The sequence below is a fragment of the Vicia villosa genome, linkage group LG4 (genome assembly GCF_029867415.1).
Source record: "Vicia villosa cultivar HV-30 ecotype Madison, WI linkage group LG4, Vvil1.0, whole genome shotgun sequence".
NCBI classification, from domain to species: domain Eukaryota; kingdom Viridiplantae; phylum Streptophyta; class Magnoliopsida; order Fabales; family Fabaceae; genus Vicia; species Vicia villosa.
The window spans coordinates 104,915,188-104,934,100 of NC_081183.1; the positions used below are offsets into that span (position 1 = coordinate 104,915,188).

Consider the following 18,913-nt stretch of genomic DNA (forward strand, 5'->3'; position numbering starts at 1 on the left):
AACTTTCTATACACATTTTCATTGAGAAATCCATTCAAAGTTTCATGCATACATTGTGAACACTTATATTCATTTTGAGAATTGTTTATTTGAAGAAGAAGATCAATCCAAGATTGATATTGCTCTACAAACTTCTACTCAAATTATACTTAGAAATTATATCTTATTTTTCAGGATTGTTGAAAATAAGATTGTATTGTTTCCTTACTATCCAGGATTGTTGGAAGTAAGTGGTGTGTTTGAAGAGGATTGTTCTTCATTCACATTAGTGTTGATTGATCTTAAAGGTGTTGAGAACCTTTGATCACCCTATAGGTTAGATAGTAGGCATAGGCTTGTACAATAATTCTAACTATAGTGAAATCTCTTTCGTGTTTGAAAGGGGACTGGAGTACTCTCGGATTGTGAGGGGAACCAGTATATATCGTTGTGTTCTTTATCCTTCCGTATTTACTGCTTTCATCACCATTACCAAGATAAAGATACAAACCATCAAAAGCCTTCAAACACTTAACCAAAAAAATAAGTACAAGTTTCTAAAAACCGTATAAATCTTTGAAACACCTAATTCACCCCCCCTCTTAGGCGCACTCTTATACTTACATTTGGCATCAGAGCAAGTTATAGGTAACTTGTTCCTAAAGATCCAGAATGGCTTCCGCAAATCAGAATCCAGTTTTTAGAGATGGTGGTAGTAACAACAAGCCTCCATTATTTTGTGGTGAATACTTTGACTTTTGGAAAATCCAAATGAAGGCTCATTTAGAAGCAAAAGGAGAAGAAGTATGGGAAGCAGTCCAAAATGGTCCCTTTGTTCCTACAACTATCGTCGATGGTGTTGAATCAACAAAGCTTAAAGTTTCATGGAACGATGATGATAGAAGGAAAGTTCTTGCTGACAAAAAGGCGATCAGTCTTCTTCATGGTGCTCTTAGTATGGATGAATTCTTCCGAATATCAACATGTACAACATCAAAGGAAATTTGGGATACTCTTGTAGAAACTCATGAAGGTACCGCTGAAGTTAAAAGATCAAGATTGAATACTTTAAGTCAAGAATACAAACTGTTTAGAATGAAGCCCAGAGAAACTATTCTCGAATTGCAAAAACGATTCGTTCATTTGACAAATCACTTGAAGGCACTTGGTAAGACTCTCACTACCGAAGAACTAAATCTAAAGGTGCTTAGATCTTTAACAAGAGAATGGCAACCAAAAGTAACGGCGATATCCGAGAAAAAGAATCTATCAAAGATGACTTCCGCAACCTTGTTCGGTAAACTTCAAGAATATGAAACAGAACTCGGAAGACTTGAAACGCATGAAATTCAAATGAAAGATTCAAAAGATATTGCCTTGAAGACAAGAGTCAAGCATCATGATAGCAATCAAGAGGATGAATCCACTAGTGAAGAAGATAATGAGTTTATCAAAAAGTTTGAAAAATTTCTGAGAAAAGAAAAGAAAAAGGAGATCATTAAAGAGGAAGCACCAACAAGGAAGATTAAATGCTTCGAATGTGGAGAAAGAGGACATGTCAAAAGTGAATGCCCTAAACTTGTAAAGAAGGACAAATACTTCAAGAAAAATAAAGATAAAAAATCAAAGAAAGCATATGTAGCATGGGATGACAATGAAATAAGTTCATCTTCAGATGAAGAACATGTGAATCTTGCATTGGTAGCAACACACCATTCCGATGATGAAGACAATGAGGTTAGTAATGAATTTTCTCTTTTTGATAATGATGTTCAAGATGCAATAAATGAATTATTAAATGAGTGCAAAATTCTCTATAAAACTATCTCATCTCAAAAGAAAATAATATCATCTTTAGAAGAGAAGGTTAAGATAATAGAAGAAAAAGATGACAAAAAAAAATGATTAGTGTTCAAGAAGATAGTGTTGCATGCAAGAATTGTGAATCACTTTCTTTTCAAATTGTTCAAATAAAGAGAGTCCTTGAAAGGTATGAAAAAGGACAAATTGGGTTGGAAGGTGTCCTTAGGCAACAAAGATTCCTTAATGATAAAAGTGGTCTTGGATATGCAAAGTCTAAACCAAGTACTAGTAAAACTATCTTTGTGAAGGCAAGTGAACAAATCAACAAATTGGATAAAGCACAAAAGGTTCATCATCATCCTAAAAGGTTTCCTAAAAAGAAACCATATGTTCCTAGATATAGAAGTAACTTTGAACCTACTTGTTTTTATTGTGGTATTATTGGTCACACACCCAATGCTTGTTATGTAAGGAACTTTAGTGTTCCTAGTGGACATTATGTATGGGTGAAGAAAGGAACTAACTATGATGGACCCAAAGCCACTTGGGTACCAAATAAAACTTAATTTGTTTTGTAGGTTTGCTTGAGGACCACTTAAATTCTATGGTGTTTTTATCAAGTGGTGGTTCTAAGCATTTGATGGGAGACATAAACTAACTTTCAAATCTAGTTCTAAAAGTCCAAGGGTGATTTCACATATGGAAAATATCTTAAAGGAATAATTCTTGGCATTGGCAAAGTTGAAGCACTAAATTTCACAACCATTTGAAAATGTACTTTATGTTGAAAGACTAAAGCAAAATCTTCTAAGCAAAAGTCAACTTTGTGACAAAGGCTTCAAAATCATATTCACCAAAGATGAATGTTTGATGAAGTCATTCATGAGGTAAAACTCATAGGTAAAGAAGTAGTATTTTTCATGATTTATTTAGATAATTTATCTTTTTCCCCATCCTTTTTGATAATAACAAAGGGGGAGAAGAATATGCATGTGTTTTTGTTGTTGTTTTTGTTTCAAAGAAAAATGCAGGCCATTGTTAAAATTATCAAATGAAACTCATCACCATAAATCAAGGAATCATGGATTTAGGGGGAGTCTCTAACATAGGGGGAGCCTTGCAATGTTCAACATAAACACAAAGCACAAAAACAACTTTTTCAAAACATTTTCAAGACTTGGTTGTCATCATCAAAAAGGGGGAGAATGTAAATGCAAGCTTCTCAAGCATAGTGTGTTTTGATGAAGACAATATGGACATCAAGCTTTTATAAAGGATGTGCAAAAAGAATTTCAAGTATCAAGCCAAAATACATCTTTTCAAAGTCTTGAAGAATTTGTGAAGATTCAAGGATCAAGCTAAAATGTCAAAGGTATAAACAATACTCACTTTGACATATAATTGTTCACAAATATATTTCCATGCATATCATAAACATACTACAAAGTATCATCTTTCAAAAGTTCATTTAAAACCTTTTTCAAAGTTAAAATTCAAAATAAAGGTTTTAGGAACCGGGTTGTCCCTATGGGGGAACCGGTTCCCAGAATTCTCAATTTTCAGCATTCTGTGGTTTACTATGGGGAACCGGGTTGTCCCTATGCAGGAACCGGTTCCCACGTTCAAAATTCAAATTTTCTGCTGTAACGTTCAGCAGGAACCGGGTTGTCCCAGGCAGGAACCGGTTCCTACTGAACCAGTGTGTTTTTTCATTGCATGATCTTATTCAAACGAATTCTTTTTCATACCACTTGATCATTGCATTGGTTCATGGAAAAATAACCATTCAAAGAGGTGTTTAACACACTATAAATTCTACATATTTCAAAATCATTATTCACCTTCTTCATTAACAATTCATAAACCATATATTCTTCATCTTTCAATATTTCCAAGTGTTCATCAAATCTTATTTTCAAGTGAAACTTTCTATACACATTTTCATTGAGAAATCTATTCAAAGTTTCATGCATACATTGTGAACACTTATATTCATTTTGAGAATTGTTTATTTGAAGAAGAAGATCAATCCAAGATTGATATTGCTCTACAAACTTCTACTCAAATTATACTTAGAAATTATATCTTATTTTTCAGGATTGTTGAAAATAAGATTGTATTGTTTCCTTACTATCCAGGATTGTTGGAAGTAAGTGGTGTGTTTGAAGAGGATTGTTCTTCATTCACATTAGTGTTGATTGATCTTAAAGGTGTTGAGAACCTTTGATCACCCTATAGGTTAGATAGTAGGCATAGGCTTGTACAATAATTCTAACTATAGTGAAATCTCTTTCGTGTTTGAAAGGGGACTGGAGTACTCTCGGATTGTGAGGGGAACCAGTATATATCGTTGTGTTCTTTATCCTTCCGTATTTACTGCTTTCATCACCATTACCAAGATAAAGATACAAACCATCAAAAGCCTTCAAACACTTAACCAAAAAAATAAGTACAAGTTTCTAAAAACCGTATAAATCTTTGAAACACCTAATTCACCCCCCCTCTTAGGCGCACTCTTATACTTACAGCGAATGTTGCGATTAGTGATCAAGAAGGAATGTGTGGTGTTGCAAAGAGATACTTTGAATCACTGTTTGAGGTTATAACTGGGGAGTATGATCCGGTTTTGAACTTGGTGCAGCCAGTTATTACTTGTAACATCCCGATTTTTATTAATATTTTTATTAATTATATTAGTAATTATATTGTTTGGTGTTTTTAATAATAACTTATTTATTTAGTTATTATGTGATATAATAATTATTTAAGTATTTAATTATGTGAGTGTTTGTGTTGTTTGACTTAATTGAGTTATTAGAGAGATATAACTAAATGGGCCTAAGTGATAGAAACATAATGGATGGATTGGTGGGTTAAGCCCAATTGACATAAGTGAGATAGTAAGAGAAGGTTAGGGTTTTAGCGGTTACTATTTTCATTTGGGGGAAAAGATAGGAAGAAGAGAAAAGAGGCAAAAGGGAAGAGAACAATGGTGGAAGAGAAAAGCTAGAAGAAACCTCATTTTCGCAGCAAGTTTCAGCATTGAGTCACCTTAAAAAAACGGATGTATCTCTCAATCCAACCGTTGGATCGTCGCATGGTTTTGACACAACGTTCCTGACTCATAGAGGTAAGTTCTGACCGGAGCGATTTTGATTTTGAGGATTTTAAGTTCGTCTGATAAGCTGATTTCCGAACTGGTATTTAGGTGTGTCTCCAAATTATGTTTGAAGGATTTATTTTGGAGAAAAGTTTAGAGCTATGGTGAAAGATTTCATATTTGCCAAGGTAAGGGTGGGGTTCTTTCATGCTAAAGGGTTGTATGATAGTATGTTATAGTGGGTTTAATTCTATACTTTGATATCCATGTTCTTCTATGTTGCAATTTTGGGTATTTGATGATTGTTGGAATGTGATGATATAAATGTGATAAGTTGTGTGCAATTGATAATCTATGTGTATTAGATTGTTATGTTTGTTGTGAGTAAACCATTGATAGTGAAATAATGGGTTTTGTTATAGAATTGGAAAATAATGGAATAGAAATATAATAGTTGAATTGAAATTAATATAGTTTAATTATTAATTGGATAGTTAAATTATTAGTTGAATTGATTCCAATAAGTCTATGTGATTGGAATATACTTGAACTTGGACCAATTATTCGGTTTATCGGTAAATTACGGTATTTTGAGAAATTGTTTGTAATTGTGTTTTGGCTTGAATATGTATGTTGAGAAATATATATTGTCATGCCAATGATGTTGTTTTGATATTGATTCTTTATGGTTAGTTGGTTAGCATTAATTCTAATGACTAATTGCTTGATGTTGAAAATGTGTGTTCATGTATAATTGACAAAAATGAGAATTAACATGAGATAGTATGATTACTAGTGTTAATTGGATTGTGTGAATCGTAATTGATTAATTGGCCTCTCATATGTGAATGATGTGTGTGTGTTGTGAATGTTGTGTACAATTGGTGGATAATTCATAGAGTTGAATTGTTGTGATATGTGGAAAGTTAAGATGGTAGAGATGATCTTAATTGCATATATTTGTGAGATTATACATACATTCATATCATAGTGTGCCTTGAAACATAGGTGGAATTGCTTTGAAACACAAGCGTGGCTTGGATTCTAGAGTGAATCGGAAAGCGGTAAACTATATGTTTACATTTGGTGGCTTTGGTCTTGTCCGGATCTGAAGCGTGGCTAGATTCTATATGAATCGGAAGCGGTGGAACTTTGGGTCCATATTGGGTACCACATGCATAGAGTCACATGTCTTGCATTGAGTTACATTGGAGTTATGTGATGTTTGAATATATGTAATTATGTGATTAGGTGATTGTTATGTGTGCATGAGATGTGATAATTAAATTTGGTGATGTTTGATACATGATTTTGGTGATATATGTAAATGAAACGTATATGATGAGAATGCAAATATATATATATATATATATATATATATATATATATATATATATATATATATATATATATATATATATATATATATATATATATATGTATTAATGATATATGTATATATGTGGAATATATGAACCATGTTTTGCCATTGTTGATAGTTGTATTAATTTACATTGTGATTATGAAGTATATGTTATTATGTGCTTGACATACTTGTAAACTCGAATACATTGTTATAGTTGATAGTTAACATTATTGTTGTGATGCAAATTGCTTATATTGAGAAGTGGTGAATTGTGTATGATTTTATCTTTGCTATATGTATTATCATACTTTCCTTTATAATGTTTGATATCTCACCCCTTCTGCTGATGTTTCCCCTACCATGGGAAATGGGCAGGTACTCAAGTATAACTGTGGAAGTTTGTAGATTCACCGTGTCTGGTTGGTGTGTCGCTCTGATACGTAGCACTCGGGGGTTGTCTATATTGTTGTTTCTATGTTGTTCATGTTTTAGTTGTTGAGTTCCAAATTGGATAATGAGAAGTATTATGATGTTTGAAGTTATTTCTGATTAAATAAGATGATTTGTTTATAAATTCGAATGTTATGATTCCGCTGCACATTAAAATGAAGTTGGTTTGTCTAAGAGCTGTTATAGGTTGTTTTGTGCTTCTCTGAGATTAAAGTGCTATGTATCTATTTATTAGTATTTTATAGGAAGTAAATGTGATATCCCAAATGCATTGTTGATAGTTTTTAAAATACTCTGATTTCTCGCATGATATTTTTGGGTAGAATTTGGGGTGTTACATTACTCATGTGGATAATGGGCTCCTTACTACTCCTATTTTAAAGGAGGAACTTTATGAGGCTTTATCTCAAATGCACCCGGATAAGTCTCCTGGGCCGGATGGTTTTAATCCAGTTTTTTATCAAAATTTCTGGACAATATGTGGGGATGATTTTTTTTCTGAAATGCTGCTTTGGCTTGATAGAGGTTTTTTCCCTCCTACTCTTAATGATACAAACATTTGCCTTATTCCTAAGTGTGGAAATCCTAATAGTATGAAGGACCTCCGTCCGATTTCTTTATGTAATGTGGCTTACAAAATTGTCTCAAAACTCCTGTCTAATAGGTTAAAGAAGTGTTTGCATAAATGTGTTAGTGAGGAGCAATCGGCTTTCGTGGAGGGTAGATCGATTCTTGATAATGCTATGATTGCATTTGAAGTTATTCATGCACTTAAGAGAAGGAATTCGGGTAATAATGCACAATTGGCCTTAAAAATCGATATCAGCAAAGCTTATGATAGGGTGGATTGGGGTTTCTTGAAAGGGATGTTAAATAAACTGGGTTTTGAGGAGAAGTGGATAAAGTGGATGATGATGTGTGTTTCGTCGGTGAATTACTCGGTTCTTGTGAATACGGATAGTGTTGGACCTATTCAGCCAGGGAGAGGTTTGAGACAAGTGATCCTTTATCACCGTACCTCTTTATTCTTATCACAGAAGGTCTTTCAGCCCTTATTAAAGGAGCCGTTGCTAGAGGGGACATCCATGGAGTTCAGATTTGTAGAGGGGCACCGAGTGTGTCCCATCTACTTTTTGCTGACGATTGTTTTCTGTTTTGCAGGGCTAACCTTTCTGAAGTTAATAATATCATGGAGATCCTTCGGGTGTATGCTGACGCATCAGGCCAAGACATTAATTTATCTAAGTCTGAAGTGTTTTTTAGTAGGAATATTAGCCATCCGGCTCAAGAAGATTTGGCGAGTATTATGGGGGTGAGGCATGTCATGGGCACTGGAACCTATTTGGGACTTCTGTCTCTTATAGGCCGCAATAAGAAGGACACGTTTGGATATGTGAAGGATAGGGTTTGGAAAAGATTAATGCTTGGAGAAGTAGGCCTATTTCGAAAGCGGGTAAAGAGGTGATGATAAAGTCGGTGCTTCAATCTATTCCATCTTATATTATGAGTCTTTTTATCCTTCCAGAAGGAATTGTTAAAGATATTGAGAAGATGCTTAACTCGTTTTGGTGGGGAGGAGGAATAATCCAAATTGCATTAAGTGGATGGCGTGGGATAGGCTTACTGGTACTAAGAATGAAGGTGGTCTTGGATTTCGTGATTTAAAGGCTTTTAATATGGCTATGGTGGCTAAGAGGGGCTGGAATTTGTTAACTATGCCTCAATCGTTATCCTCCAGAATATTTAAAGCAAGGTATTTCCCTAGAACTACTTTCTTTGAGGCTCCTCTTGGGAATAATCCTAGCTTTGTTTGGCGTAGTATTTGGCAAGCTCGTAATATTTTATCTATTGGGTGTAGGTGGAGTATTGGTGACGGTAGTAACATTTCTGTGATGGATTCACCTTAGCTTCGGGGAAAAAAAGAAGGGAGAGTGTATGGCCCGCAACGACAAGGTGCTTATGGTATGTCTATTAATGATCTTTTATCTCCTAATGGGAAATTTTGGAATTCTATGTTAATTCGAGAGTTATTTGATTATGTAGTGGTGGAGGACATTCTTCAAGTTCCTTTAGTTGAGGAAGTGCAGGAGGATAAGTGGAATTGGAAAGAGGAGCAAAATGGGTGTTATAGTGTCCGTTCTGGCTACAGGTTGTGGAGAAAGGAGCATGTGAGGTTGGGTTCAAGTGGGGTGGATGGTGACTGGTGTAGCCTTTGGAATATCAAGGCTCCCCCAAGAACTAAACATTTACTTTGGCGGATTTGTCGCGATTGTCTTCCGACGAGACTAAGGTTGCGGCATTATCATGTTTCTTGTCCTTCTAGTTGCTCTTTTTGTGAGGATACAATGGAGGACTCGTGGCATGTGTTTTTTGGTTGTAACGCGACTAACCACTGTTGGCAAATTACAGGTTTGTCCCACATTATTTATCCTCGATTACAAATTTTCCATGATGTAAAATCTTTGATTCTTGATATCTGTAGTAAGGAGGATAGTATGATTGCGGGTAGAGTTGCGGTAATGCTTGTTATTTTATGGAGAAATCGTAACAATATGGTTTGGAACAATGAGAAGGAGGAATATTCTAAGCTTGTTTTAAATGCTTTTTGTAGTTGGCAAGAGTGGTTTCTGGCGTAAAGGCATGGTACCAATGTAGGTAATAGGTCTTCAAACCTGAGGTGGGTGCCACCGGTGGAAGGAAGTATCAAATGCAATGTGGATGCGGGTTATAATAATAGTCGGGGTACTACTAACCGGGGTTGGTGCATGAGAGATCATATGGGAAGCTTTTTGTTTGCAGGTGCGGCTTGGGATTTTAGCCATTATCCAATTCTTGAAGCGGAAGCTTTGGCTCTCAAAGAAGCCATTCAAAGTGCTATCAACATGAGATGCAAAATGTTATCTTTGAATGCGACTCTCTTAGAACGGTACAAGCTATTCATGGCAAATTCCAAGGTGTCTCAGAATTTAGTTGCATTATTTCTTCTATTCATAGATTGTTACTTAACTTTCCTAACTTCGAGGTGAAGTTTGTTAAACGTCAAGCGAATATGGTTGCCCACTCTATAGCTAAGGCGGCCGATTCTTGGACTAGGCGTAGTTTATTTCATATGATACCTCTTTGTATTGAACAATTTTTATTTAATGATATGAATTGATTTTCGGTTTGTCAAAAAAAAAACACAGATTTTAAAACGAGGGGACGAAACTTGAGACCAATTTTTAGTAACATGGCATTGATAATGATGATGTGTCATTGCCGCATTGACCAAATAATAATAATATTTAATATTAATGCCCCATAATTATTTCAGGATTGTCGACTAACTTCACAAAACAACACGAGTCTTTTTAGCATGTTTTATCATCACTCACATGGTTTCCGAGAAACTTCCTTAAAAGTCACCCATTCAAATACTACTCCAAGTCAAGAACACTTAACGTCTTACTTATATGATTCTAGACACATATTATTGGGGTGTTACAAATGATATCAAAGGCAGATCTCTTCTAGTACGATGTAGTTCAGAGACGAACCAAGCAGAAGTTAGTGGTATGTAACACCCGAGGCCGAAGAGGGCAAAGAATGGTAGCCGAATTCACATCAAAATAAGAGAGATCATGAGGTTGTGAAGGAATGAAACTGGATGGTTGAAGAAAGGCTTATAAGGATTGATTGGTACTACCTATACCAACAAGATGCATCTTCTTTTTGGTAGCCTAACCAATAAGAACTCCATAGTTAAGTGTGCTTGACTTGGAGTAGTATTTGGATTGATGACCTTATGAGATGTTTCCTGGAAAGCGTGTGAGTTTAATACAATTATTCATTTATTTATTTATTACAATTGATGCAATATGAATATTGGTTAAAAAAGTATCATTAATGTTTTCTCTACTTTAATTCAAATTAAATTTTAGTCATTATGTTTTTCAAACAATTATGTTAAGAAGTTATATCATGTGAAATACTATTTTAATAAAATATTAATAAACTATTATTATTATTATTATTATTAAAAATTGACATTAATTTAAATTTGACTATATGGCAATGACACGTCTTCACTAGCAGTGTCATGTCACTAAAAATTGGTCTCAAATTGGTAATGAGACTAAAATCCTAACAAAAAACTTTTAAAAAGACTAAAAACAAGGATTTTAAAATGAGGTGACCAAAACTAGAAAAAAAGTAAAATTTGTGGACCAAATTTACAATTAAGCAAAATTAAAATGAAATAAATGTATCTAATGAAATAGCTTTTACCTCAGTGAATTAGTTGACTAAGGTAATAATTATTAATAATATGTATATTTTGTATTAATGGATAGATGTTAGAATCAAGCTTTGAGATATCTTATTATTTAAGCGATTTTTTTTGCTAACATTTTTTTTTTGTTTTTTTTGTTTTTAAGCCCCTAAAAACTTTATCTATAATACACATTCAATATAAAAATAAATGTAATGACTTACTTATTACCAACCAAAAAGTTAGCCTTAAAGGATTTATCCCCTTGATTATTTATGTAATCAAACTCAATATTATTTCTTTTGGAGATATTTAAATCTTTTGATATGAGCGATAATTATGGAATATCCTTTTTAGTGAGACTTTCCAAAATTATTCTTCACCCATGAATCCATTTTCAAAGAATTCCTTAAACATCATATCTTCGAGAAATCTTAGAACATATGTTTTGTTCATTTTTTTTTATTTGATACTTAACCTTTGATGCTATACAAAATTTCTCTTCATTTGAATATCCAAATATTTTTTAATTTGTTATTTCTGGTGATGATAACTAAAATAGTTCTTCATATGATGTTAAGAATTCTTTATATGATTTTTTTTGACGATTCTTCCAATGATACCGAGATTTCCTTTTTGATATATTTCTCACTGTTATCTTCTAGGAAACTTTTTTTTTAGAATATTTACACCGAATAAAAAATTCTACTTCTATAACATATATGTGGTTATCTTAACAAAGGTAACATGTATGAATTATTCTATAATCATAGTATTTTTAAAAATGTTTTAATAGATAAAATATAAATTTTATTTCTGAAATTTAAAGATCACACATACAAAAGAATTACTCTATTTCCTTTATCACACAACTTACTTAATACTAAGTAAATTATGTTTTAAAAATGTAATAATCATAACAACTCTCTGTGGTAATGATTACAACTCTTACCAATAATTCCATATCCAACGTATCTACTTCTGTGAAAAAAATATTTTGATCAGGAACTTCATGTTCTCGTTAATAGTAAATTCAGGTTCCCGTTAATAATCAATATTGTGATCAGTAACTTCTTGTTCCCGTTAACATTCAATATTTTGATCAGTAACTACATGCTATAATATTAAATATTTTAACCAGTAACTTTAGGTTCCCGTTAATAATCAATATTGTGATGAGTAACTTCATGTTTCCGTTAATATTCAATATTTTAATCAATAACTTCAGTTTCCCGTTAATATTTAATATTATGATCAATAACTTCATGTTCTCGTTAATATTCAATATTTTGATCAGTAATTTAATGTTCCCGTTAATATTCAATATTTTGATTAGTAATAGTTTCATTTTTCTATTTTATATAACTTTCATATTAAAAGAAAATAAATTTATTAAAATTTTATTGCATTTATTTTCCCTTTGCCAAATAATAATTATCATCCATAAAATTATTAACAAAATGATTACGTTCTAATTATTATTAGAAATAAACATTTATGATATGTATGATTATAAAATAAATTATACTTAAAAATTTAGTCATATACATATGAAACATTTTTAATTTTATTGAAAATTTTATTGAAATGTATGTTCTCACTTTTAAAACATACTTATTTCTATATCATTCATAAGATGAAATTTTAAGAATTTAGTCTTAATTATATTATAGTATATAATAGTTTTTATAAATGTAGTTAAAACATTGTATTTTTTTTTAAGAAAAAGATGTTGAGATATTGATTTCAAACATAACAATATGATAATGGTAAAAATTATTGAGATATTTATTTTTTCTTATATATGTATGAATAAAACATATGAGAAATCTATTTATTTACCCAACTAATGAGTAGTAACATTTTTTGTTGTCAATAAGGGATGAAACCACTTGATGCCAGAACTCGTCCCCGAACCGGACTAAACCGGTGGTATAAAGCCAAAAGTAAATATTTTAATTATTTACACTATTTAATAAAAATATACTTTTTATAAAACCCATTTACATTTTTTGTTTGATAAAGATGAGTAGTTTTATAAGTGTCATAAATATCAAATATTCATATTAAATAAAAAAATTATGCAATAATTATAAAAAAATTGAACCAATCCAAAAGCAAAACCGCAAATCCAAACCGAAAGCACAAAAAACCGCGTTTTGTTTGGATGATTTTTGGACTGAACCGCGCGGTTCGGTTTGGTTTGCGATTTTTATTTCACAAAACCGAACCGAACCAAACCGAACCGCATATTTAACTTAAGTTTTGAATTTTAATAATTAATTTATTATCTTTCCAAATCCAATTGCACACTGCCACACCTCACGTTTTGAATTTTAATGATTAATTTAATAACTTAAGTTTTGGCATAATCCACGTAGATTTTGTATTTTATTGAGCTATATATATATATATATATATATATATATATATATATATATATATATATATATATATATATATATATATATATATATATATATATATATATATATATATATATATATAGGAGGGATATTCTTACTCCAGGAGTAAGTTATTTACACTTACTCCAAATCTGGATCATTGATTCTTCTCAATCTAATGGTTAAAAATATTAAGTAATTAAATGTGGAGAGAGAAAATCATTACTTATTACTTTTAACCATTAGATTGAGAAGAATCAATGATCCAGATTTGGAGTAAGTGTTAATAACTTACTCCTGGAGTAAGAATATCCCTCCTCATATATATATATATATATATATATATATATATATATATATATATATATATATATATATATATATATATATATATGTAATTTTCTACTGTCTAATATATGTATTTCATTTATAATGTATTTTTAGTTCTCTACTGTTCTTGTAATATAATTTCTTTTGTATGGTATAATATCATATATTATATTGACATTGAATTACTTTCCTTTTATTTCAGTATATTTTTATTTTATAGTGTAAACCGCAGTCCACCGAATCGATCATAACCGCATTGGTTTTGTTTGGTTTGGTTTGGATGACTTTTTAAAAATCAACCGAACCAAACGGAACCGCATGCATTTTTATCTCGCTGTTAGGATAGCTTTTATGCTCAAACCAAACCGCATCGCGAACACCCCTATTAATTATCATAAATGGACCATGAAAAATTTAACTATCATAAATTGAAAATATAACATAAAGTGGTATTAATAATAACCTATAAATTAATATTAAAAATGGTATTAATTGATATTTTACCGTTATTGAAAATTGAAAATTAATAATAAATTAATATCTTTTTCAATTAATATTTTACCGTAATTAACGTGATTAATTAAAAATTGAAAATTAATACCACAGTAATTAATGAATTATTATAATAAATGGTCCATTTATAACGTAATTTAATCTTTAAAATTTATTAAAACTATTTTTTGTCCAATATCCCACAAAATTAATATTCCATATATATAAGAGTGATACATATTTGTCAAAATATAAAATAAAAATAAAAATTCAAATGTTGTAATTGTCATTTTCAAAACATTATCATTATTATTATAAGTTAAAATTTTACCATAAAAAATAACTAAAAATATTTTCGAGAACAAATAAAATGGATGATAAATTTGATAAAAGAATATAAGAATTTGAAGAATACATCATTTATTTTTCATTCCTCGTATATAAATAATAGTAAAACAACGATGAAAGTGTGTTTTCTTAATACATAAAATATGATATTGAATTTCCCATAGCTTATTTATTCATAAAAGTGAATAGCTCATATAATTTTTATGTTTATTCTGTTAATAATATTTCATTAGATGCGCGTTTTTTAAAGTAGGAATATTAAAATTGGTTAGAACTTGCTATAAACTATAATATATCGTTCAACTTCATATAATTCATATGATTCATTTCTATGATCATGCAACGCCTAATAAAATAATATTTAGCTTGATTTTTTAAATAAAAAATATAAACTTATAATAATATGTTTAACATAGAAAGTAAATATAATATAATTGATATAATCCGTTTAAACTACATAATGCTATTTTTTAACAAAAAATTATGTTTGTGAAATTTAAACTACCGACAAAACTAAGTTATAATATTTTTGAATTAATTATAAAATAAAAGATAGGTCTAGTAATAATATTATTTTTTTTCAAACAAAAATAGAAGACTAATATTCCATATATGAGTGACACATATTTTTTTAAATATAAAATAAAAATTCAAAAATGTTGCATTGAAAAGTCTGCATAGATATAGGTATTCATAAAAATAATGAGAATAAATTGCTGCAGTAATGGTTGCATTGGAAAGACTCAGTTGAAGGATAAATACAGTCATCTCCTCCCTCTCCTTAATTCATGTGCAAAATCTGCAAAAAAAAAAAAAAAATTCTAAAAATAAAAATAAATAAGAACAAAAGAAGGGGAAATCAGAACAGAAAATGTAGATCTCTTATACAAAAATACATATCTGCAAAAATCAGAAAAAAATAATGTATGAGTATGGGACAAAATAATTTTTGAGATTTGGTTGGATTGGAAAGACTCAATTGAAGGGTAAATACAGTCACTCTCCTCCCACTCCTTAATTCTTGTGCAAAATCTGCAAAAAAAATTATAAAAATAAAAAAGAACAAAAGAATGTCGATCTTTTGTATATATATATATATATATATATATATATATATATATATATATATATATATATATATATATATATATATATATATATATATATATATATATATATATATATATATATATATATATATATATATATATATATATATATATATATATATATATATATATGCAAAAATTAGAAAAAATAATTTATGAGTTTGGAATTTTTTTTTTTTTTGAGATTTTCTAAACTTGATGTATGATTTTGTCACCTATTAAAAAAAGAAGAAACTGTAGTAACAATTTATAAGTATGGAAGAAGATGCAGGAGAATATAATATGCCATATAGAATCAAATATTTGTTTAGAAATAACATAATTTAATACAAATTAGAATAGAAGTTCCAAAATACATCATTATAGTTAGTGTGTAATTTTTTTTGGACTGAATAACACATAATCAATAGATTAATTTATTAATATCGATTTAAGAAGACTTGAATAATAAAAATTCAAAAAATAACAAACCTGTTTTTGAAGCAAGCAGAACGTCGGTAGTAGCATGTGGGTCGTGGGAACTCCGAAAATTCCATCAAGTTACAACCACTTTCACACCTTAACATCAACCACAAAATCAACCATGCAAACAATTAATAAAAAAATATTTTTATATTGCAATACTAAGTTTATTCCAAAATGTATTTTTCATAACAATCCATTAATCATTACAAAAAAAGCTAATAGAAGATAGCAAGATGTAAAAATGTAAAATTAATAGAGATAGGAAAAGGAAAAAAATTTCTTGAAGAAGAAAGAGAACCGAAAAAAGAAAAAATTCAATCTTGTTAATGAGAAAAACTCATAAATAACATGCGATAGAATAAATAGAATAGATAAACACTGAAAAGAGAGTTAAGAGAAAAACTCATTGAGGAAATAAATATGTTATGCCAAGAACAATGCCTGAAAAATAAAACAATGAAAAGGGAGTAAAGAAAAAAACTCAGAGAATAGCAATATAATTTTGAAAATTTAATATGCTTTCAAAGAAAATAAAATAACATTAATGGAAGGAAAATCGGATTTGTTATCAAAACAAAAGTTGGACTTGTTAGTTAATACATCCACGTGGCATCATTTGGAGCAAGCTGGATAGTTTTGGTATTTTAAGAACATCTTATTTTCTTATATGATAGATTATTTTAGTAAAGCATTACATTATAAAATTAAATGGTTGATTGATGTATCAATTATCTTCTAAATAAAATACTATATTATGCTACCATTGATTTTATTTTCTCTCAGTGTCATTATTATAGAGATAAAAGATGATATATATGAATTAATTGTTTTATTGAAATGTCAATTCAAGCTGACATATATATTTATTCATTAAAAATAAAATCTATATACATGCATTAATTTTATGGGTAGCTTCTGTCCACCCCTAATATAATGATGATTTTTTAGCATGAGACTTTAACAATTAAGAGGCATTTAGACTGAAACATTTCAATAGTAACTAACAAAAACATATCTAATGTAACCATTAATATTTGAAACCATAGAATAATACCCGTGCTTACTTTATAAGAACTAAGTCAGGTTATAATAGCTAACTAAGCATTCATAACAATAACTAACTTACAGCATGGTTTGGTCTAACATACTTAGAATACTAACATAACCATTTAAAATATAGTTTTTTTTAAGACTTAACTGAAGGACTATTTTGTAAAAAATATTTAAGTTTGGTAATTTCTAATTACTCCTCTAATTTTTCTAAAACTATCATAATTTACATCAATTGGAAAAATACAAGATAATGATTCTACTAGGGCCAAAAATCAACATTTTGATTTATCACTTTAATGATTATAATAGAAAATCATCAGGATTCTACAACTTTATCAATCTGACTAGTTCAATTTTTCATGTTGTTGCTATGATCCATATCAAGTCTATTTGCATAGTTGAGTTATGATTCTTCAACAACGATCTTATTCAGATTTTAAAACACAAACTACAAAAAGGTGAGAAACTCATATATTGTTGTGTTTTCAACTTAATCCTACATAAATCTTTTTGTTTTGTTAACTGTGATAGTTGGTTATAGGAATTTGGATACATTATGCTCATGTTCTCTATTTGTATGTTTATTAATCTAACAAACCAATATAAGTGTGTATTCATTTTATCAAATATAAATAAATTTGATTACAGGTGTAATCTTTTAATTCGTTTTGAAGAGTGAAGTTTCCAATCAAAACTATTTGAAGATTGATTGTAACACATGTTGTATTTTCATTTATATGTTGCTACTAATTATTGATCTTTGACAATGGTTGTCAAGTTTACAACTACATTTTGTATAATGAAAATGTAAATCTTTTGTTGTAATTTTTCAATCTCATTATTCTTTGTTGTTGTTCTGGACTGGGCCAAGAATTAGGCCCAATGCAGCTTCGGCCCGCTAGACCTTCGAGACCCAAACCAGGTTGCACCCTCCACCATGTGAAATGGTGCTCGTCACCTCCTTGCTCGGCATGGGTGCTCCCCGCTGACATCCCTGCCGAGGACCATGCTCTCCGCGAGCGCCCTCCTCGCCGAGGACCCTGCTCCTCGCAGGACTCCTTCATATCCAATCCTCCGAATACTACGGAGTCCACGTGGCCCCTATAAGACCGCGTCTCCCTTGGATTCCGGAGCGGTTAACCAGGACAGAGGGCATCACGCACCTCCGATATTTCCGCACAGGAAACCTGGCAGTCTCCTAGTTGGGCCTGGGAATCCAGCCCACTAGCGTGATCATGGCCCAGCGCTGGGGGCTATAAATACCCTCTCTCACTAGAGGGTCAGGTATTCAATTCACTTCTAACCTTAGCTTGTACTTGCTCTCCTTTGCTCCTCTACTCACTTTGGCATCGGAGTACCCTGCAGGTACACCCCCCCTTCACTTCACGAAGACCAGCATCCGAGCAGGCCTTGACGACTCTTCTGATCAGGTACGATCAGTTGTACTTTCTCATTTTAAAGGAGTTTTTACCGGTATATTTAAATAATTCATTTTTACAATCACAAAATAGATTTACCCGGTTATAAATAGTCCAATAGTTGCAATTTCATCATATCATGAGAAAATGATCACTAAGAGGCTAGAAATTAGAATGTTGATGGTTTCTTTATTATGCTTTTAGCACATGGTTTCTCTATTATTCTAAGAAAATAATCAGAGTGATATTTGTTAATTTTACCAACAAAATATTTGTAAATATTTATAATAACAATTATATATCAGTAACAACCAAGCCTTATCAAATGTTCTAAGATGAAAATGAA

At 30.7% G+C, this 18,913-nt stretch overlaps 1 protein-coding gene across 1 annotated transcript; it reads left to right on the top strand.

Annotated features, from left to right (window-relative positions):
- Positions 1 to 8,662: 8,662 nt before the first annotated feature.
- LOC131597609 (uncharacterized) lies at positions 8,663 to 9,334 on the top strand. The gene has a single exon (XM_058870297.1). The coding sequence runs from the start codon at positions 8,663 to 8,665 to the stop codon at positions 9,332 to 9,334; it is 672 nt and encodes a 223-aa protein (XP_058726280.1).
- The last annotated feature ends 9,579 nt before the right edge of the window (positions 9,335 to 18,913 follow it).